General features: G+C 39.6%; 2 protein-coding genes across 7 annotated transcripts in view; one reads left to right on the forward strand and one right to left on the reverse strand.

Annotated features, from left to right (window-relative positions):
• The window catches only part of LOC309841419 (carotenoid-cleaving dioxygenase, mitochondrial), a 107,705-nt gene that overhangs the window by 41,695 nt on the left and 43,637 nt on the right, over positions 1-22,373 (forward strand). For 2 of the 5 annotated variants that reach the window (XM_082684344.1, XM_082684349.1), the window contains exon 2: positions 17,887-18,085. The exons of 1 other annotated variant lie outside the window; for it this stretch is intronic. The gene's annotated coding sequence lies outside the window, so the exon portion shown is untranslated. Of the gene's footprint in view, positions 1-13,496; positions 18,086-22,373 lie in introns of those variants that run through there. 2 more of the 5 variants (XM_082684343.1, XM_082684348.1) reach the window with 2 other exon arrangements.
• Positions 514-20,523, reverse strand: IL18 (interleukin 18). Of its 2 annotated transcripts, none has more exons than XM_082684364.1 (5): positions 20,286-20,523; positions 10,267-10,353; positions 5,092-5,226; positions 4,182-4,315; positions 514-846 (listed from the first exon to the last, which is right to left on the reverse strand). In XM_082684364.1, exons 2-5 carry the CDS (start codon positions 10,343-10,345, stop codon positions 604-606), a joined length of 591 nt encoding a protein of 196 aa, XP_082540490.1. In that variant the 5' UTR covers positions 10,346-10,353; positions 20,286-20,523; the 3' UTR covers positions 514-603. The 2 variants fall into 2 exon arrangements, with proteins under 2 accessions (XP_082540490.1, XP_082540489.1); XM_082684363.1 differs by having other exon boundaries at positions 10,249-10,353; positions 20,286-20,510.

Genomic DNA, 22,373 nt, shown 5'->3' on the forward strand with positions numbered 1-22,373 from the left:
TTAGTCAAGTGAAGTGGTCTCTACAAAGTCTTGTTGGTTTTAATGATATTCTTAATTAAAACATTAGAAAGTTCAACTATCAGCATCTATTTATCATTAGGACAGTAACCCAAAAGATTGAAAGCTCTTCAATTGAGTGTCATCTGTGTTGCATCTAATGATGTAGAATGTGTTTTGAAACTATGCATTCTTTCAGTATTATGCAAGTATTTTATTAACCTGGATAAGGACGAGTTAATTCAATTTTGTGAAATCTTCTTACTAATTTTTTTTAAGGATTTTATTTATTTGAGAGAGAGAGGGAGGGAGTGAGGGAGAAAGTGTGCAAGCAGTGGGAGGGGCAGAGGCAGAGGGAGAGAGAAAATTCTCAAGCAGACCCCATGCTGAGTATGCAGCCAGATGCAAGGGGGGCTGTATCCCACAACAGATCTTGCCCAGAGCCGAAATCAAGGGCCAGGCACTCACCCAACTGAGCTACCCAGGTGCCCCTTCTTAATTCATTTCTTAGTGGTATGTCTTGAGACCATTATTCACTTTATTTCATTACTACAAGTACAGGCTCAGAGTCTTACAACCTTTCTGAAAGACAAAAAGTCAAAAAATTCAAACTGCGATTTTAATATCTAGCTTGGGGTTTTGAACAGTGAACATAACGGATTTGTCCCCACTTCCGTCCTTTTCTTTCAAAATGAGTTTGAAAAGCTCTTTCTCTCTTTTACAAGCTAGAAAGTGTCCTTGGTACAATGAAGACTCAAATTGTATCTTATCGTCATGTCCTGGAACACTTCTCTGAAAGAATATGATGTCATTCCCTTCGTCGCTGATACTGTCTGGGGGTCTCATTTCCTGTAGAGAAAAAAAAATTAAATAATTTTTTTTTTTAAGATTTTATTTAACAGATAGAGATCACAAGTAAGCAGAGAGGCAGGCAGAGAGAGAGGAGGAAGCAGGCTCCCTGCCAAGCAGAGAGCCCAATGTGGGGCTCCATCCCAGGACCCTGGGACCATGACCCGAGCCGAAGGCAGAGGCTTTAACCCACTGAGCCACCCAGGCGCCCCAAAAATTTATTTAATTTTTAAAAAATATTTTATTTATTTATTTGACAGAGAGAGATCACAAGTAGGCAGAAAAGCAGGCAGAGGAGGGGTGGGAAGCAGGCCCCCTGCCAAGCAGAAAGCCGGATGTGGGGCTCGATCCCAGGACCCTGAGATCATACCCTGGTAGAAGGCAGGGGCTTAACCCACTGAGCCACCCAGGCGCCCCTAAAATATTATTTAATTTTTTAAGGACATGAAGAATTTGAATATGTGTGGTTTATTTTGAAGTATATTACTGCACAGAGCTAAAGAAGTCTTTATTCTTGGGGCGCCTGGGTGGCTCAGTGGATTAAAGCCTCTGCCTTCGGCTCAGGTCATGATCTCGGGGTCCTGGGATCCAGCCCCGCATCAGGCTCTCTGCTCAGCGGGGAGCCTGCTTCCTCCTTTCTCTCTGCCTGCCTCTCTGCCTACTTGTGATCTCTGTCTGTCAAATAAATAAATAAAATCTTAAAAAAAAAAAAAGAAGTCTTTATTCTCAAAAGTTAAACAAACCTTTCAGTATAAGAATACTGATCTCGTTTCCTCTTAATTCCTAATCCATCTCTTCTCCCTGTTCACTCTGGCTTTTCCCACCATTGAATGCACATTCAGGTTTAGGCCTGAGGTTTCTCCCAATTTACCCATCGGAGAGCTTCTTTTTCTCCTCTCTCCCAGTGGAGTCCATATCTGGTCAAGAGGAAGTAGAATTCTAGCAGAGAGCAGCTGTTTGGGCTATGGTGAGTTCCTGTCTTCTTCCACCATTAACAGCTAAAGACATTGATGACCTCCGCTCCCAGGCATAGGCTAACTCTTGTTTCTGAGCCAAATATGAGAGAGGCAGAAAGTGGCAGGCATCTCAGCTTCCTTTCTTCCGTGGAGCCTGGTACTGAATTGTAGTAGGGTTAGGTCCTTTGTTCCAGTCTAACCTGCTTATTGGCTTAGACAGCACTTTTTCACTGCCAAGTACTCTAGTCCTGCAGTAGTCCTGAATTTCTATCCTGAAATGGGCTGGGCTTTGCCCTGAACCAAATGCTGATTCCTGTGTCCTTCAGTAACAATAGAGGGTTTTCTCAAGGATAGCTAGATTACTGGACACTATAATCCTGCTGGTCACTCAACTGACAGTATGGCCTGCACTTTTCCTATGAGTACATCATACCTGCTTTTCAGGATGGACTAGAAAACGTAAGGACCACCCAAGTTTCTTTCCATATTAATCCCGGAGCTAGCAGACATTTTGAGCTTAATTTTGACCCCCTGGTAGCAAAGGTTACCATTATCCTAAGGACTGATGGAGAGACCTCCAGACCCAAAATAGCATTCCATCATCCTCCCAAGATGCCTGAAAGAATCTGGGCAGGGGTACCTCCAAACTTCTCAGTCAGTTGTGGAATTTATAGTTCTAACTCTTGACCTTTGTCCTTTGTCAACCAGTGAGAGTCCTTAACTGATGACAATACAAACTAGCTCACCCCAGCTCATCTGCAGCTGTCCATGATATACCAGAATTTAGGGAGACCCAACCTGGGGGAGCCAATATGGGACTAAACTAAAGTCTAACGTATAAGTAAGTGATAAACCATCCTTACCTAACACTTCAAAAGCTGTAGAAATACTAGAGAGAGATAAACCTTTTATTTCAAACCTAGTGTGGAAAGTTATAGTTGAAGGTGGAGGGGTGGATAGGTAGACTAGGTGAACTCTAACTAGTTCAGTGCCCTATTCCAGAACAGAGGCAAGGAAATCTTGGGGCAGGAGCTCTCCTTGGCTTTAGTGTTGCTACTCACAGCTCTCATAGGGAAGGTGCCCAACAAATGGATGTGGAAACAATCCCAGTGACTTTGGGGAACTCTCAATTCGGAAAGCCCTACCTGGTGAAACTTGAGTACTCCAAGGGCCTAAGGTATTCTTTACATCAGGAGGAGTTGAATCTGAACCCAGGGGAAGGTAAGCTTGACGTAACATCTGTTAATTTGATCCTCTCCCAAGTGCACTAGTAAGTCTGAGAGAACTTAAAAATAACATACATAAATGGGGCACCTGGGTGGCTCAGTCGTTTAAGCATCTGACTCTTGATCTCTGCTTGAGTCTTGATCTCAGAGTTGTGAGTTCAAGTCCCATGTTAAAATTTATTTATTTATTTAAAAATAAATAAGAAAATAACATATATCAATTGAAAGCTGAAGGATATAGCCAAGATTTAGGCTAAGAAGCAGGAATGAAATAATTAAGGATTAAAATATCATCATAATTTACAAAGGAGAAGGCTTACAGAAGGACAGTTGGCTTCATTCTGTGTGGCAGGACTCATTGTGGAAAGTCACAAGCCATTCTTTTTTTTTTTTTAAAGGTGAAATTCTTTCTTTCTTTCTTTCTTTTCTTTTCTTTTTTTTTTTTAAGTTTTATTTATTTATTTGACAGAGAGGGAGAGAGACAGTGAAAGAAGGAACACAAGCAGGGGGGAGTAGAGAGGGAGAGGCAGGCTTCCCACTGAGCAGGGATCCTGATGCAGGCTCTATCCCAGGACCCTGGGATCATGACCTGAGCCAAAGGCAGACACTTAACAACGGAGTCACCCAGGCACCCCACAAGTCATTCTTTAATATATATTGATAATTCATGTCTGTACTGTATATTTTTACTTTATCTATAGGTTGATTATTCAGAAGACCCGGGTTCTGAAACAAGTCTTGTGCCTGTTCCTCCATACAGCAGGCTCAGAAAAACCATGATGTGATTGCAATAAGTTAGAGAGTCTGACAATTATTAGTAACAATCCATTTTAAGGCTTCTCTGCTTCTTGCTATTCTTGTTCTAGATAAAAGTTTGGACTGAGGGTATTGGGTTTTTTTTTTTTTTAAGATTTTATTTTTATTTATTTGACAGAGAGAGATCACAAGTAGGCAGAGAGGCAGGCAGAGAGAGAGAGAGGAGGAAACAGGCTCCCTGCTGAGCAGAGAGCCCGATGCGGGACTCGATCCCAGGACCCTGAGATCATGACCTTAGCCGAAGGCAGCGGCTTAACCCACTGAGCCACCCAGGCTCCCAAGGTATTGGGGTTTTTAAATTTTGCACACAAACATGACTCAAACAAGTCAGTCTTACCTTAAAGGAAATAGTTTTGTTCTTACAGGACAGAGTAGACATTCTATTACACATCACAGAGATGGTTACCGCCAGACCTCTGGTGAGGCTATCTTTATACATATTTATGATAAATACGGTATGGGATGCGTTTTCTGAAACAAACATTAATAAATGAGAAGTTAGAAGAAGTTTTGCAAATCAGTATTTATGGAAGTTAGCCTAAGGCTAAACCTTAACAGACCCATTATCATTATTCTGAGATTCAGCCAGTTAACTTTAAAACACATTCACATACGTATTATAACACAAATGCAACTTTTTGAGGGTTGTACAGATACTTTGAGTTCATTAAAAGATTGTTTTTAACTTTCAAATGCTAAATAGAACATTTAAAAAATACGTTAAGGTAAAAATTTAGTTTTTTTTTCAAAAGTACACCTCCACTGTTTCAACTCTGTCTCAACTCTGATATTTGGAATTCAGACTTTGGAAGGCCCAGTGAACTGATTCCCTTCGTAAGGCACTCTAAATCTCTGGTGTAAGACAGACTGAACTTGAAATGCTTGTGTATTTATTTTTAATTTTGAGTTTTGAAAATGCCATCAGCAATTTCAGCTATAAGCAGCAGGTACCAAGGGTCCATGTAGAGATCCTAGTTAATGCAATTACAGTGAAGGGATTGGTGATCCACATGTAGGCTCACAGCATGACCCTTAGCAATGTCTTTATTGCATCAATTTTTCACCCCAGCCGAAAAAAAAAAAATGTGGAATACCCTATTAAGTTTCCTGTGAATGAAATTATTACTGCTCCTAGGACTTTTCATCTGAGGATTAGGACTATCATAGAAAAACAGAGGTAGTTAAATGGAATGGGAAGAAGTAGCTTATCACTTTTATATTACAAATATGTGTTAAAAAAATAATACCTGTACAGTCAGAATCAGGCATATCTTCAAACACTGGTTGATTGCCCTCATTAACGAAGAGAACTTGGTCGTTCAAATTTCGTATGATAGAGAGTCTAGGTTCAAGCTTGCCAAAGTAATCTGATTCCAGGTTGTCTACAATGCACATTAAATTTCATTTAAAAATATGTTTTTTCCCCTCTAAATTTACAAATAAGCATACTATATGTTTCAGTTTTCAATAGCTACTAATTGTAATCTTCTGGTACCGAAGCAGCTTGGGCAACGTTGCGCGGTGTTTTCTAACCCACTTCCAAGAGCACACCCCACTTCTTGTTATCACCCAGAACTACTCTTCCTCTATAGTCTTATAGTCAAATATCCTATTTTCTAACCACAATCTCCCATCCTTTTAGCTTTCTTAAGCTTTTCCTCTACTTCAGAGTCCCCCTGCCTCTTACATTTTCTCTCTGTCTAACCTCTTCCTATCTTCCCTTTCTTCTCTATGCAGCCTGGACCTCATAGCTCATCATTTTATCTACACTTTTGCCAGTACCTTAAATCCAGAATTTATTTGTCCTCCAACTACAAAACCCCAAACCTGGCTGCCGAGCTTTGCCAGTGAACAATTATACACATGTACAAATTGGTGTCACAAATTCACCGATTGTCAACACTTCCTTTCTGTTCCAGTTTAGTCCTCTTCTGTAGTCCAGACCTGCAGTCCAAATCTTCTCCTGTCTCCTAAGGCTCTCTATACCGTCACCTCTGCTTTCACTTCAGCAGGTGATTTCCTGCCACTCCACTTACAAGTGTAACTGTGGCACCCCGAGTTATTTCCACTGCCCTTCTTGCCACCAAGGGAAAATATGGAAAAAGTGACCCTTCTGGTGTCCAGGGCTGACCCCTTCTGTGCTCCGTATGTGTCTTCTACTGAAACCTTGATTTACCAATCATCCTCTGTCTTCTACCAACCCGGCCATGTGACTTCCTGTATCTTATTCTAAAGAAACAATCAGGCAAATGCATAAATATTTCAGTACCCAATTGCTTGTAGGAGCATTGTTAACAATAGCAACAAACTGCAAACAATTTAAATGCCGCCAATTGGGGATTAATCAAAAACATCTTGAGAGGCCCTTACTATGGAAGATCACAAATTGAATTTAATTGTAATTATTCATTGCTATGGAAAGATGCGCATGTGTGTTTAAATTAGAAAAAGTAGCTTAGGTATAGTATGACATGTACTGAAAGATGTGTGGGACTATTGGATCAAAATGGTAGCAATGATTATTCCTGGGTTACTTTCATGTTTTTATTTTTCTTATTCTTCACTTCATTGCCTAAAAATTATTTATAATAAGCATATTGTTTTTATAATAAGAAAACCATAAAGCTCTTTTCACTTTGAGATTTAAAATTTCTCTGTCAACAATATTCCCTCTGTAGCTGGCCATGTATCTCTCTTCCTTTTAATAGTCATGCTTCTGGCAAGAGTTGTCTGTGTCACTTCCTTGCCATTTGCTCTTCCACTAATTGCCGTCTGCCTCCATTTCTTTTTCTTTTTTAAAAAAGCTTTCATTTATTTATTTGAGATAGAGCAAAAGAGAACATGAGCTGGGTGAGAGGCAGATGGACAGGGAGAGGTAGACTGAGCAGCGAGCCCCACACGGGGCTCCATCACACGACACTGGGATCATGACCTGAGCCGAAGTCCGACACTTAACCCACTGAACCACCCATTTCTCCCATCTGCCTCCATTTCTCCATCAAACTGCATTTGAGGAGGTTGCCTAATTTCCTGTTGCTGAGTGTAATAGAGACTTTCCAGCCATTGGTTTTCAAGGCTACAAAATCCAGCAGGGTGCCCATGACCTCTAGAGCTTGAAAGGCTCTCCTGGGATTCTGTGGCATTCTCTTGGTTTTTCTCCTTCCTCTTTGGTTACTCTGCTCTGTTCTTTACCTGGCATTCAGGTAGGGTCATACCCATGTCTGGTCTGTGATCCTCTAACATACTCCCAGATTATTGCTATTTTATTTTTCTACTGCATCCTTTAAATGTAGGTATTTCTCAGTTTAGTCCTTGGCTTTTACTTTTCCCCTCTATACATTTCCTCTGATTTGTCTTTTTATTCCTGTAGCTTCAGATGCCATTTCTATGCATAAGTCTCCTACATCTATATAACCAGCTCAGATTTTCATCCTGAGCTCTGAACCATATGTCCAAGGGTCTCCTGGACATTTCCACTAGGATGTCCCACAGATAAGATCCCAAACTAAATTTTTGTCTTCCTCTTTGCTCCACATACTTCTGTACCTTGCTCTTCCCTTTGTGTATCCTATTTAGTGGAATGGTACAAACTGCCTAAGTGAAAAAATGGAGCCATCATTTCCTCTGTCTTTCTCTCCATCTCCTAAATCTAGCCCTAATCACATCCTGTTGATTCTTCCAAGTATTTCTAAAATCTCTCCACAGCTCTTCACTGACCCATGGTGCCTACCTTAATTCATGTTACCATCATTTCTTACAGAGACTACAGCAGTAGCCTCGTAATTGGTATCCCCCCGTTCGGTCCACACCTCAATTCTTTATACTGAAGCCAGAAGCAATTATAATTCACTTTAATTAAAGTTAAAATTCAGAGAGGTGATCCCGATATCTCTGAATCTTAATGAGGCACATAGCCGCCCAGAATAAAGATAATATTTTCAGATTTCCTCAAAATTGGTGTGGCCACATGACTAGATTCTAATGGATGGAATGAGTACAATTGATGTGTATGACTTCCAAGTAGAGCCTTTCAAGGAAACGGGGCTGTCTTCCTCCTACTTTGAACCCTTTCTTGCCAGCTGGGATATGGACCCAGGAAGTGTGATAAAGCCTTTCAAGTATGTGAGTGAGTTCAACAGTTTGGGGATGCCAGAATAACGAGAAAAGAAACTTGAGATCTCAACATCATCAGACGTTATCTAGCCATACTAATCCTGAACTACCTACTTGGACTTGTGTTTGAAAGAAGCATTTTCTATCTTATTCAGTTACTGTATTTTTGGATCTCTTTTTTTAATGGCAAACTACTCTGTATTCCAGATCATATAAATTGTGCTTAATGAGTCCCCATTATTCCAAAGATAAGATCTGAATTCCCTATCTTGGAATAAGAGAACCTTCTTTATCTGCACCCTATTTATTATTCTTCTCACCCCATTCTATGTTACTTTTATTCCCCATAGGTGCCATGCTTCCTTTCATATCTTGGCCTTTGCATGTGGTCTTCTTCCTGTCTCGAATACTTTCTCTGGCTAACTCTGATTCACTCTTCAAATCTGTCCCTCCTTCAAAATGTCCCTCCCAGAATCTAATGGACTGAATTAGGTGCCCCTTCTATGTGTTCCCATAGCATCCTGTGCCTTTGTAAACTCGATATACCATATTCCAACTGCCTTTGTGATGTGCCTGCTTCTTCCCATAGGAACCATGTTTTGTTCACCATTGTAACCTACTGCTTAACCTAGTGCCTGGGCTACAGATGCCAATATGTATTGAATTAAATAAAAGGAGAGTAGGGGAGTCTTTAAGAAACACGACGAATTATGGGTCAATTATATCTCAATAAAGCTGAGGGAATAAAGGAAACATGAAAAAAATAGCTTTTTTTATCCCCCCCAAAAAGAAGCTATCTTCTATTTCTAGTCCAGTAAGGGTCACCTTAAGAATGGGAAAAGTGATATTTTTAAGGAAAAGCATGAGAAACGAAAGAGCTTTAATAATCTGGGAGTATGTTAGAGAATCACAGGCCAGACATGGGTACGATCTTACCTGAATGCCGGGACAAGGAGTGGGTGCATCCACATCTTAATAAGACACAAGGACTCAGCCTCACAGTTCTGCTTGCTCTACCCTTCCCCATCTCCTCTATTTCCAGGAATTCTCTGCCCCTGGGAGCCTCCGAGGTTTCCTCCCAAAGCATTTCCGAGAAAGAGGGTTGAAGAAGGAGGATTCTCGTGATTTTGGACAATTCTCTTCAATCCCTTTTTCCTCCAGAAAATTCATAACTTCCTGCGAATCTCAGGATCAGTGTAACAGGTGAAGTCTACTTTGTAGATTCTAAGAGCTAGAGAATTTCCTAAGATGTAGAAAGCAGCATATTTGGGGGGAAGTTCTTCTTTATATCCCTTATGGTCATCTTTATTCCAAGGCAATACTATGGAGCCCACATTCTTCTGTGGGAAGATTCGCCTCTCAAATATACTGAAACTGTACCAGTTTCTCTCAGCTGAGAGTGATGATATGGATGTGTCTGAGAGATGCTTTCTAAAGTAGTTGCTTATTTTACAAAGATAGAGAAATAAATTTATACTTTACCATCATTTTCAGCTAAAGGGGAAAAAAGAGAAACAAAATATGTTAAATTCTATATTTCAATTCAGAATATCTTTTACCCTACCATTTCATTACTCTCCTGTCATTCCCCAATATTTAACCCCTATTTTACCAATGATGGCCTTTGTAGGCCTCCACAAGTAATATTATATAACCATCCCAAAGGTCCCGTAAAATGAAGCTCATTAGATTTAGTGTGTTCTCAGGTAAATTAGATATAAGACCTATATCCAGGGTTTATAAATTCAAATTTTCAGTTAAAAGGAAGTTTTATAAAATGATAGATTTACTCTTACGTTGATTGTTTAAGTGGAAAGTCATGTAGGGACTTTCTATGAAGCTTTCAGATGAAGCCAGCCTTTCAAGTGAAGCCAAACTGCCCATCAAAGATTAATCATTAGAATCTGTTTTTATATTTCAAATATATTTACATAAAATGGTATAACTCACTCACAGAACTCTAGATGTAAGGTATTTCTTATATGATTTGCCAGTTTGTTTTGGGAAATTATATTCCTTGAATGTGCCCAGTTCTGTGGGATTTTCATGATGTGCACCTGAAGCCACCTTATGAGTTGGCTACTGTTAACTAAAGAGCCAGGACATGTGGTAGCATGAGGTGCTAAAATGTGGGACATATTGTGGCTAATTTCTAGAAGCCCATTTTTTTTTTTCCAGAGAAGAGCATTATTAGTATTACAGTGGAATTTGGTGACAGAAAAAGAAGCACTTAAAAGTTCACCTCACACATCTTTTCTAGCTGCATACATTTATCTGAACCCTTATTTGGCCTATGGCTTTAGGCTTACCTACAAAGTAAAGTGTATTGTCAATAAATTTCATTCCCACAAAGTTGATGCAGTTGTCTTCTACTGGGTTAGTAGCCATCTTTATTCCTAAAGAAAGCAAAGCATCATCTGTGAAAAGGTAGTGGTTGTTCCATTTACACAAAAAGAGCCCTTTAATACTTACTGCCTCGTACTACTCCCAATTCAAAAGTCAGTGTATCACCTAGTATGCCGATGAACACTTTGGACATTTAATAAATGCTCGGGTCTTTGGCTTATGAATACACATGTTCAGGTGTTCTTTTTTTTTTGAAAATTAAAAAAAATTATTTATTTGACAGAGAGAGAGATCACAAGTAGGCAGAGAGGCAGGCAGAGAGAGAGGGCAGGGGAAGCAGGCTCCCTGCTGAGCAGAGAGCCCGACACGGGGCTTGATCCCAGGACCCTGAGATCATGACCTGAGCATCTAGAAAGCATCTTCTCATAAGACAGAAATATAAAGGGTAGATAAGTGGTCCACTACTGAACTGAAATATTGTCCTAGTATCTTGAGAGAATATATTATCAGTATAAACACAGGATGCCTATCATTTAACTGTGGATTGGCTCTATCTCTGTCTTTCAACCAATGGGTTCATGTGCGTGGGAGATTGAAGGTTTGTGACTTCACTGTCAAAGTGCTAAAGGTGAGACAATGACAAAAACGGTGTTTCCTGCCGGCAGTGAGGGTAGGGTGGTGGTCGTGGTGGGAGGAGGCTGAAGAGCTTGGCATCTGGTGGCCCTCTTCCTCCCTCCCTATGCAGCAGTAGCTTTCGACCTGGAGTTTGGGTTATACTATGCTTTTTCCACAAGGAATACATAAATATATAGTATTTCTGTAAAAAAACAACAACAAATAATTTAGAATTTGAAAATGTTAAAACTTCTTTTTGCTCTTCTCTGCACCCCTACTCCACCCCACTCAGTCTAGTGTGTACCCTTCCAGACCTATGTCTGTGCAGCAAGGATTCTCTATCTGGGAAATTTCTGAACGTGGATGTGAAAAAAATTACATATTTATTTTCACCAACTTCTAACGGAAATTTAGCAGTTCCTTCCATTATGGTGTAGGGAACAAACGTATTAATAGCAATACCTGTAATGTCACTAATAGAAATACATATTTCCTACTGTATTATCTTGAGATCTTGAAATAGGGTTTAAACGCCTTTCTGTTTTGAAATATACAGAAGTTATTGGTCCTACCAGTAGACTTTGTGATTTATGTGTTAATAAGGAGGCACACATATACTATAACAAAATTTGCTAATTTTTTGATAACCCCATTTTGATATAATGGGTTTTCTTTATAATCTTAAGTATTTAATGTTATGCATGTAAAAACATTATTTTGAGAAGGGGTCCATAAACTTCGGATTGTCCATGAGGGTCCACGGCACAGAAATGATTAAGAGGCTCTACTCCAAAGTTCAGCAGTACTTTGGGTTCTTGAGGGTAGTTATGGTTGGGGCTCTAACTCTAAGGCAGGTGCCTGGGTCACAGTTGTCATTGGTATTTATAGATATTTAAGTCGAAGCTCCTAGATTGTATACTGGGTCGAATATTTTTCTGGCATAGTCTACTGAGGCCAGATATATATGGTAGAGGAAGCAGGAAATTAAAACTCAGTTAAAAAACTTAATCCAGGGGCACCTGGGTGGCTCAGTGGTTAAAGCCTCTGCCTTCATGATCCCAGGGTCCTGAGATCGAGCCTCACATCGGGCTCTCTGCTCAGCGGGGAGCCTGCTTCCTCCTCCTCTCTCTCTCTGCCTGCCTCTCTGCCTACTTGTGATCTGTCTGTCAAATAAATTAAAAAAAAAAAAACTTAAAAAAAAAAAGTTAATCCAAATTAAGTTAACCTAAGACACTTGTCGGTTGGTGGCTATTCATCAGTTTAATCTATATTATATTAATTATATTATATTAATCTATTATAAAATTATATTATATTAATCTATCCTTTATCCTACCCCATCCTATTATAAAATTATATTAATCTATCCTTATACACATACAAATGTGGATAGTTATCAAATTTATACAGATATATAACATACAAGCATATGAAATAATGGCTAGGTGATCTTCTCTACAAACTTTAATATTATGTAATGCCCTCATATTTTTGGAAAATGATTTACCTGAGAATTACTAAGTAGTACATGCAGGAATTGGATGAAATTACTTATGTTTACTACAGGCAGTATTCAGTCAATGAGTGAATAGATTTAGAGGACACTGTTACATTTAAAAATAATATTACACAATATTTGAAATCATCAGTTAATTATCAAGCATGCACTGTGTGGCAGTAATGGAGCTGGAAAGCTGACAAAACATAATACCTACCCTCCAATTACACAGAGTCTGGTGAAAGACAAATATATAAACAATTGCAAAACAGTATGAATGCTGTAAGAGCTGGATTTATAAGGGATCCTCTGTCTGCCTGGCAGTGTTGAGGAAGACTTCTTAGGGGATGTGATAATTGTGTTGGCTTATAAGAGAGACAGGCATTTTCAAGGCCAGCGGAAGAGCTTTCACAAAGAGGGAACCATGTGAGCAAAAGCCAGCAAGCAGGGAATTCTGAGAGAACAAGGCTTAATTGGAGCCTTTTACTGTAGTTAATGCAAATGCAGCCCCATTTTACAAGAAGAAAAGCATTTTTGAAGATCTCACAAGTTCAAGATTAAATTTTCGGGGCACCTGGGTGGCTCAGTGGGTTAAAGCCTCTGCCTTCGGCTCAGGTCATGATCCCAGGGTCCTGGGATCGAGCCTCCAGTCGGGCTCTCTGCTCAGCAGGGAGCCTGCTTTCTCCTCTCTCTCTCTCTGCCTCTCTGCCTACTTGTGATCTCTGCCTGTCAAATAAATAAATTAAAAAAAAATAAATTTTCCCTGAGAATAAATAGAAATATATATAAAGAGATATCCTTGGAGTACACAAATCTACAACAACCAAGGTGTATTCTTTCTTTCTTTGTTTCAACTTTCTCAGTTGAATTATGATTTGCATAGTGCTCTCTCTACATATTCTATCATGATTGTACTTTGGCCCTTTTACCATTGTTTTCTTGCACCTGTTTTTCCAACTTATTTATCTGGAGGTGCTTCTCAGCACAAGCAGTAACAATACTCCTCAGCACTTTGATAGCATTACTATCAGATATAAAAATATTTAAAATTATGAGAGTAGTGAACATTTTTTTTTTGAAGATTTTATTTACTTATTTCAGACAGAGAGAGAGAGAGGGAAAGCACAAGTGGGGAAGAGGGGCAGAGAGAGCAGCAGGCTCCCCGCTGAGCAGGGAGTCTGACATGGGGATCCATCCCAGGACCATGGGACCATGACCCAAGTCACAGGCAGACGCTTAACTGACTGAGCCACCCAGGCGCCCCAGGAATAGCGAACATTTAAAAAAGTGTCACAGTAACCAGTACGTCTCAAGACCTTCTGGGATATTTAAAGAATAGCTTAGCTTACATAATATTGACATGGAAGTAGCTAATTCTGTCAGGTATAAGAGACACTTAGGTGTGCCAAGAGTGTTAAACAGTTCACAACTCATTTAACGTACCAGCTCCGAAATCGTGTCATTCTAGATAAACTAATTTGGGCGACTTGACATATTTTCATTTTGCCTGTAAAGTAAGAGTATGATTTTTATATTGCATGAGTTGATTATGCCTAGTTCAATTCACATAAAATGCAACTTGCTGTGTAGTTCAGTTTGACAGAAGCTCCCAAAGAAGAGTCAGATTGTAAAGGCCTTGCTTGGGGCGCCTGAGTGGCTCAGTGTGTTAAGCCTTTGCCTTCGCCTCAAGTCATGATCTCAGGGTCCTGGGATCGAGCCCCACATCGGGCTCTCTGCTCAGTGGGGAGCCTGCTTACCTTCCTCTCTCTCTGCCTGCCTCTCTGCCCACTTGTAATCTCTGTCAAATAAATAAATAAATAATCTTTAAAAAAAAAAAAAAAGCCTTGCTTAAATAGGCTAAAGAATTTGAACTGCTCTTCTGGAAAAAAAAAAAAAAATTGACTTCCTTTAAGTAGGAGAAAGACATGGCCAAATTTATGTTTTAAAAAGCTCTCCCTGGCAGCGGTGTGGAGGATGGATTCTATGGGCAAGACTGGACAGAAGCCAGAAAACCACCTCAGAAGTAATTTCGACAGTTAAAGTACCAGTTGATGAAGCTGTAAACTAAGGTAGTTTCTGTGGGGATGAAAGGATATTTACCTGCAGAATTTTTTAGCTGATTAGTTATAGGTCAAATGGAAGGAGGAACTGCAGATGACTTCAAAGTTGCTGGCTTGGTTAGTTTGTTGAGTGGTTACTTTATTATAACTAAGAAAAAAGAGACTGACAGGCTTAAGTAGAAAATGTGTTCAGTTTTGCAAATACTGGAGAGAAGTGTCATAGAAGGCAAGGGAGAAAGGAGCTTTAAAGAAGAACTGCTTGAGATCAGAAACTGATGGGCTCAAACTTGCTCACTGAATTTGGCTGTTAAGTTAAGGAGTTGAAGTGAGGAATGTGGAGGGAGCAGAGGCACGCTGACAAAGATCTAGGGCAGAAGGGGTGGGGCAGGATGGGATGTGAGGTAAGACAGCAAATTAGGGAGTCTGGCTCTGAAGCGTAGAGAGAGGGTAGTACCTAGTTGGGGCGGAGGTGTATATAACTTGCAAATTTCAGTTTCTGGCTCCAGACCCACAGTCCAAGTGAAGGATATATTAAGGAATTACTTTCCAAAACATGCCCAAGTACCTGTCCCAAATGGAAACCTGGGAGTCCTCCATTCCTTTGTCTAAACTACCTCTTAAATATTATAGATTATAACTCAGAAATATCTTTAGAATTTGATATCTTCTCTCCTCTACCAGCTGTTTTTTTAAGTAATTAATTAGTTTTAATGACTAATCAAGTTCTTTTTTAAAATTTAAATTCAATTAATTAACATATAGTATAAGTTTCAGAGGTAGAGTTTAGTGACTCATCAGTTGCATATAACATCCAGTGCTCCTTACATCATGTGCCATCCTTAAAGCCCATCACCCAGTTACCCATCCCGCCAACCACCTCCCCTCCAGCAGCCCTCAGTTGTTTCCTAGAGTTAAGTCTCTTGTGGTTTTTCTCTCTCTCTGATTTCGTCTTATTTTATTTTTCCTTCCTTCCCCTGTGATCCTGTTTTGTTTCTTAAATTTCGCATATGAATGAAATCATATGATAATTGTCTTTCTTTGGTCGATTTATTTCACTTAGTATAATACCCTCTAGTTCCATCTGTGTCATTACAAATGGTAAAATTTCTTTCTTTTTTTTTTTTTTTTGGATGGCTGAGTAATATTCCATTGTATATATGACCACATCTTCTTTATCCATTCATCCGTCAATGGACATCTCAGCCCTTTCCATAGTTTGGCTATTGCGGACATTGCTGCTATAAACATTGGGGTGCAGGTGCCCCTTTGGATCACTACATTTGTATCTTTGGGGTAAATACCCAGTACTACAATTGCTGGGTCCTATGATAGCTCTATTTTTTTTTTTTAAAGATTTTATTTATTTGTCAGAGAGAGAGAGAGCGAGCACAGGCAGACAGATTAGCAGGCAGAGGTAGAGGGAGAAGTAGACTCCCTGCCGAGCAGGGAGCCCGATGTGGGACTCCATCCCAGGACTCTGGAATCATGACCTGAGCCAAAGGCAGTGGCCCAACCAACTGAGCTACCCAGGCATCCCGGTAGCTCTATTTTTAACTTGAGGAACCTCCATACTGTTTCCTGAATGACTGTAGCAGCTTGCGTTCCCACCGGCTGTATGAAAGGGTTCCCCTTTTTCTGCGTCCTTGCGGAACATCTGTTGTTTCCTGACTTGTTAATTTTAGCCATTCTGACTGCCCACCAGCACTGTTTTAAATCCAGCCCTCATCGCTTCCAGTATCTTCTATTTTAGTACTCCTTGACTTGGTTTTCTTGCTTCGAGACTCTCCTGGACTACATACTGTTGTCAGTGTCATTTCTCCTGCCAGACCATAACTTTCCTGCTTTTGTTGCCTGCCAAACTCATCTTTTAAGTCCCCACTCAACATTTTCTCTAGGGAAGCTTCCCTGACTCCTCTATTTCTACCTAATCATTCTCTCCTCAGTGCCCCCCCCCCACCTACCTCTTCTCAAATAGCTCTTACTATGCCGAATAAGATTATTTTGATTACAAATAGGTCTGCCCAGCTTCCATCTGAGTTTCTTTATGATGAATTGTCCTTTTTTTCTTAAATCTTCAACACCCGGAAGAAGTATATGCACACGAAGAGCTCAATAAATGTTAAATGAATAAATGTTTGCTATGATAAACTGTGTTGCCATGACAACAGTGTGTAAAGGGACTGGTAGAATTTTTTCTGTCTTAAAACCTTTACTCCATCTGAAAGCCAATGAGAAGGAGAAGGAAAATCTGAAGCATACTTTATTTTTAAAAGATTTTATTTATTTATTTGAGAGAGCGAGAGAAAAAGAAAGGGACAGAGAGGGTGTGGGGAGAGGGGCAGAGGAGGAGGGAGAGGGAAAGGGAGAGAATCCCAAGCAAGACCTCAAGCTGAGGGAGGAATCATTTGCGGGGCTAGATCTCACAACCCTGAGATCATGACCTGAACCAAAAAGAAGAGTCAGATGCTTAACCCACTGAGCCACCCAGGCGCCCTTGAAACATATTTTAAAATTAGAGTAACTTCTCCAATATTTAAAAAAAAATTTAAAAAATAGAGTAACTTCTCCAATAAGCTCCCTCTTTCTTTTTTTTCCTCTAGTGCTTTCTTATTTCATGTGTTTATTTTCTTACCACTCTTTTTGTTAGATCTCAATACATCTATGATTACAAGTGTTGTGCCTCTTTTCACTCCTCCCCTCAATTTTCCTCTTGTTTCGTCATCCATGTTCCTTTGCTTTCTTACCTCTGGTCTATGAAAACTATAGTTCCCATAGATAAAGATGCTTTGAATATTTCATCTAAAATTCTCAGATTATTGAGTTTTTCTTCTTTTAAAGTTACAAACCACCTCAGAACCATCCTTCCAGGAAAATGCAGTGGCAATTGGTTCTTTGAAACAAAAACCATTTTAGTTATACAAGACCTGGAAAACTAGCTAAAGGCTAGTGAATGATAGAAAATCACAATGGAAATTAGGCCACAGGTTTGCAATCTTGCCTGGGGCAGGTTACTTAATTTTGAGGGTCTCAGTTTCCTCATTTCAACAGAAGAAGTGAATGGTTAATTTTTCAGGTCTTAACCAGCTCCAGCATTCTGTAATTCTTGATTCTAGATAAGGCTGCAAGGATAGAACCATTTATATGTGGCAAATATCCTCATAACCACTTCCTCCTAGTTCTAACACAACATGTATTGATTGAATATTTATTATACAGCCCTAGTTGTTAAGTTGTAGGAGTTAAAAAGCATACAATTAGATTGAAAGTAAAACTGTCTTAAATTTGAAAAGCAATCATCTTTCTCCTTGCTGTGGAATTACAATTTTGTGGCATGGGCATGGGATGTAATGAGAAAGCATATTACCTAATTCCCTAAAATCAGGTATGTAGTCATCTTTTTTTATTTTAAGGTTTTATTTGTTTTGAGAGAGAGACGGAGCATGAGCGGGGTGAGAGGCAGAGGAGAAGCAGACTCCCTGCTGAGCAAGGAGCCCGCGTGTAGCACTGGCTGGATGACAGAGTCCAGGACTCTTGCATCATGACCTGAGCTGAAGGCAGATGCTTCCCCAGCTGAACCACCCAGGCACTCCCATAGTCATCTTGATAGCAGTAAGATCAAAACCTAACTATTCAGTTCTAAAAATCATTTTATTCTTGAAAATGTTGTCATTTTAAAAAAGAGAGAGAGAAAATGTTGCCATTTTATGAATATACGCATGTGCGTGTGGCAGAGGGAGGATGGAAGAAGACCTAGGCAAAAATTTAGGCAGTTAATGATAAAAGGTGTATATGTAATCAGCGGCTAAATACAGACTCGGAGCCAACAGCCAAAAGGGAACGGATGTAGATGGAATGGCCTTGTGTGAAAATGAGAATTGAATTTAACCTTAAAGAATGTTTCAGATTTGAATGGTTGGAAAAGGAGATGGAAGAACATTTATGTGACCATTTAAACAATGTTGTGGTGAAGGATGGACTGAGCGGCCATTTTCTGGACTGCAATGAACTCAGTGTAGGGTGGGGTTAGAGAGGGCTTTGGAAGGCACTGGAAGAATGTGAATTTATTTATCTATCTATTTAAAGCACATTTATTTTTCTTCGAAATCTCTACACCCACTCAAACTCAGGACCCCCAGATCAAGAGTTGCATGTTTTTCTGACTGAGCCAGCCAGGCGTCCCCGAAGAATGTGAATTTAATCTCGCAGACAGTAGGAACGCAGATTACTGAGTGGGCAAGTGCATTATGAAAAAGATAGAGACAGGCTATGACACTACTATAAGAATTCATGTAGGAATTCACATAAGAATTCCTAATATTCAGGTAGGGATATTATGAACAAGCCAGGTTAAAAAAGATATTGTGGAGGAAGATTTAATAGAACTTGAAAAAGCTGGATGTAGGCAAAAAGAAAAGAGGAGTTTAAGGAAGTCCTAATTTTTGATATTCGTACTTCAAAATAGAGATATTTATTCAACCCTTTCCTTCTTATGAAATAAAATTCTCCTGGGGAATGCTATAATTTGGTACAACTATAGCCCGGCTAAGGGTCTTGATGCAGATTCCATTAAGATTATCAATCTCTGGGGCGCCTGGGTGGCTCAGTGGGTTAAGCCGCTGCCTTCGGCTCAGGTCATGATCTCAGGGTCCTGGGATCGAGTCCCGCATCGGGCTCTCTGCTCAGCAGGGAGCCTGCTTCCTTCTCTCTCTCTCTCTCTGCCTGCCTCTTAGTGTACTTGTGGTTTCTCTCTGTCAAGTAAATAAATAAAATCTTTAAAAAAAAAAAAAAAAAAAAAAAAAGATTATCAATCTCTGGCAAAACTTTTTGTTTGCTTTTAGAATCATGGATTCAGAGTGGAGACTCCCTTTGAAGAGGAGCTTGCTTATTTTATTTTATTTTATTGTTTTGTTTTATTTTATTTTATAATTTTTATTTATTTATTTGAGAGAGAGTGAGCTAGAGCAAGGGGAAGGGGCAGAGGGAGATGGGAAAGCAGACTCCCAGTTGAGCAGGGAGCCCCCCTATACCGCGCAGGGAACCCGATGCAGGACTGGATCCTAGAACCCTGAAATCATGACCTGAGCTGAAGGTAGATACTTAACTGAGCCACCCAGGCACCCCTACTTTTTTAAAGCTGTGATCCTTAAGGGGCTCATGAGGTCAAAGCTATTTTCATAATAATTCCAAGATATAACTTTTCTTTTTCACCTCATTCTCTCAGGAGTGTACAGGACAGTTTACCAGAGGCTACATTCTGTGTGATATCGCATAGATTGAATGCAAAAGCAGATAGAAATGCAGCTGTCTTCTATTAAGCTAGATAATAAAGAGATTCATGAAAATGAAAAACAATGTCACTCTTCAGAGTAGATTTTTTAAAATATATAGTTAATCTATAATTTAAAATGCTATTTATGCTAACCCATGATGTGCTTACTGTTATTTTAAAATAAATGAAAAGGTCGCTATTTTAAAATTTTCTCAGTTTTAATTTCTAATACAGTAAATGACTGCAATGCAGTAAATAACCTAGAGAAACAAAACTTTCTCAGGGTCTTTGGTAATTTTTAGGAGTGGAAAGAGGTCACAAGACCAAACAGTTTGAGAACATTTGCTCAAAAGTGATACACTCCAATGTTGGTTAAAAGACAAAAAGTTTACACTCTGACTTTGCTATGTTCCCTGCATTGTTACTCCCTGCCCATCATAGTGGTGTCAGAAGACTGAAATTGCTCTCAAATGCTTTTCTAAGCTTACTTACTTCTAAACCATGCCTCATTTCCAAATCAAGAGGAATGATATTTCTTACCTGTGCTTGACAGTTTCCTACGAGAGGAAGGGATCTGGAAAGTTTGAGGTCTCTTTCTTTTCTTGAGGCTGTGGAGATGGGAAAAGGTGGCAGTCCCTTCAGCCGCTGAAGCCGACAGCTGAGAATGCAGAAATCTGCTTTGGAAAGCAGAGCGAGCTGGTTGTCAGTTCTAATTGCCATCTAGGAGGAGACCAAGCTTCTGGGGGAGGAGACCAAGCGACTCAGAGAAAGGAGGAAGAAGGTGGAGGGAGGAGACTGTTCTGGCACGCCTTGAACCCGCCTTCAAATGTGGGCTCTTGCCTAGGGCAACAGAACTTGCAGTAATGTCAGAGAATATGGGTACTTCTTTTAATGTAAAAATCACTATTTTAATGAAATAATTTTTTCTGTAAAAGTTGGAGTTCTGGCCCTCCCAAAGCTTGTGCCTCTTTCAGAAGTACTATACTTCCAAACTTCCCCCTTCTTTAAAGTTTTGTGTGTATTGCTGTTGTTGTTGTTTAGAATTACTTATTTTAGAAAGACAGAGCATGGGTGGCATAGAGGGAGAGAATCTCAAGCAAACCCTCCACTAAGCAGGGAGCCCAACAGCGGTGGAGGTGGGGGGCTCCGACTCACGACCTGTGAGATCATGACCAGAGCTGAAACCAAGAATCAGATGCTTAACTGACTGAGCCACCCAGGTGCCCTCCAAGCCCTTTTAAAAAAGCACCTGTCTTGGTCAGTTAGAAGCATCTTTTCTCACATTAATCTCTCTCTGTTTTGAGACTTTCTTTCTTTCTTTTTTTTAAGATTTTATTTATTTATCCGAGAGAGAGAGGGAATGAATGAGAATGAGAGGGGAGAGGTCAGAAGGAGAAGCAGACTCCCTGCCTAGGAGGGAGCCTAGTGTGGGACTTGATCCCAGGACTCCAGGATCATGACCCAAGCTGAAGGCAGTTGCTTAACCGACTGAGCCGTCCAGGCACCCTTTTTTGAGACTTTCTATTCAGACTAAAGCACAAAAGTTCTTCCTTATCTTGCAGTGCTGGATAATCAGCCCTATTAGAATAACCCTTATAATGTAATAATAGCACCTAAAATGTAACTTTAAAAAGGGAGAGGAAAATATTACAGCCTTGAAAATAATTAGCAGAAAAAAAAAAAAGAAAATAATTAGCAGAAACAAAGTTCCTTGGACAATTTTTTTCTTGAACATGTGCTGAATTATATGACCTTGCTAGCAAGGGAATTAGCAAAGTGACTTTCTGTTTTTGCCTTTATTTATTTATTTTTTTTTTTGCCAGTATAAAGCCTGTATAGGGGTTCTAGAATTAGGAAGCAAAATGCTTCCATAAGTAGCTAGTTGGGTGTTTTGTTTTTTAACAAAATAGGGTTTTCATTTTATAAGGTCATAAATACATCACATCCATAGCAGTGATTACAAAGGAAGCCTGTGGTGGGATGGTCACAGGTGCTTGGTGCAGAGACTACTGGAAGAAGAAAAATCACACATTTAAAAGAAATATATGATAAGAATACACACATGATTGAAATTGAACTAACAGATTTCTATCCTCCAACTATAGTGTATGAAAGCATGAAATGGAGTCTAGTAGTGATCAGAAGCAGAGCACCAGACAAAATAATTTTAAATGGCCCATTCCCGATGATTTCTCTCCAACTGTAAAGATGTAGAATGCACAATTTACCCATTTCTTAGTTTGGGGATAAACATTTTTTTTTTTTTTTTTTTTTTTTTTTTGATACAGAGCAACTCAGATGTCTTCATGTCCTGCCTACTTCACAGGATTATTTGTGAAGATTAAATGAGATGAAGATAACCCTTTGAATGTTTTAAAGCACTAGACAACTATAACTCTCCACACACTCTCATTTGTTCTAACTCATTTAGCTTATGCAGTGGAGATAACATTTTAAAAATAAAATAAAATGTCTCTGGTGTTCTCTTAATCTGGTGTAAACATTTTATGTATTCGCTGGAATCACTTTTCCTTGAAATATTTTACGAACTAGATAACTATATAGTTAGATATCATACAATGTGAATAGAAGGGGAATAGATGAGTATTTCCCAGACTTTTGGGTTTA

The sequence above is a fragment of the Mustela nivalis genome (assembly GCF_964662115.1).
Source record: "Mustela nivalis genome assembly, chromosome: 9".
In the NCBI taxonomy this organism is placed as follows: domain Eukaryota; kingdom Metazoa; phylum Chordata; class Mammalia; order Carnivora; family Mustelidae; genus Mustela; species Mustela nivalis.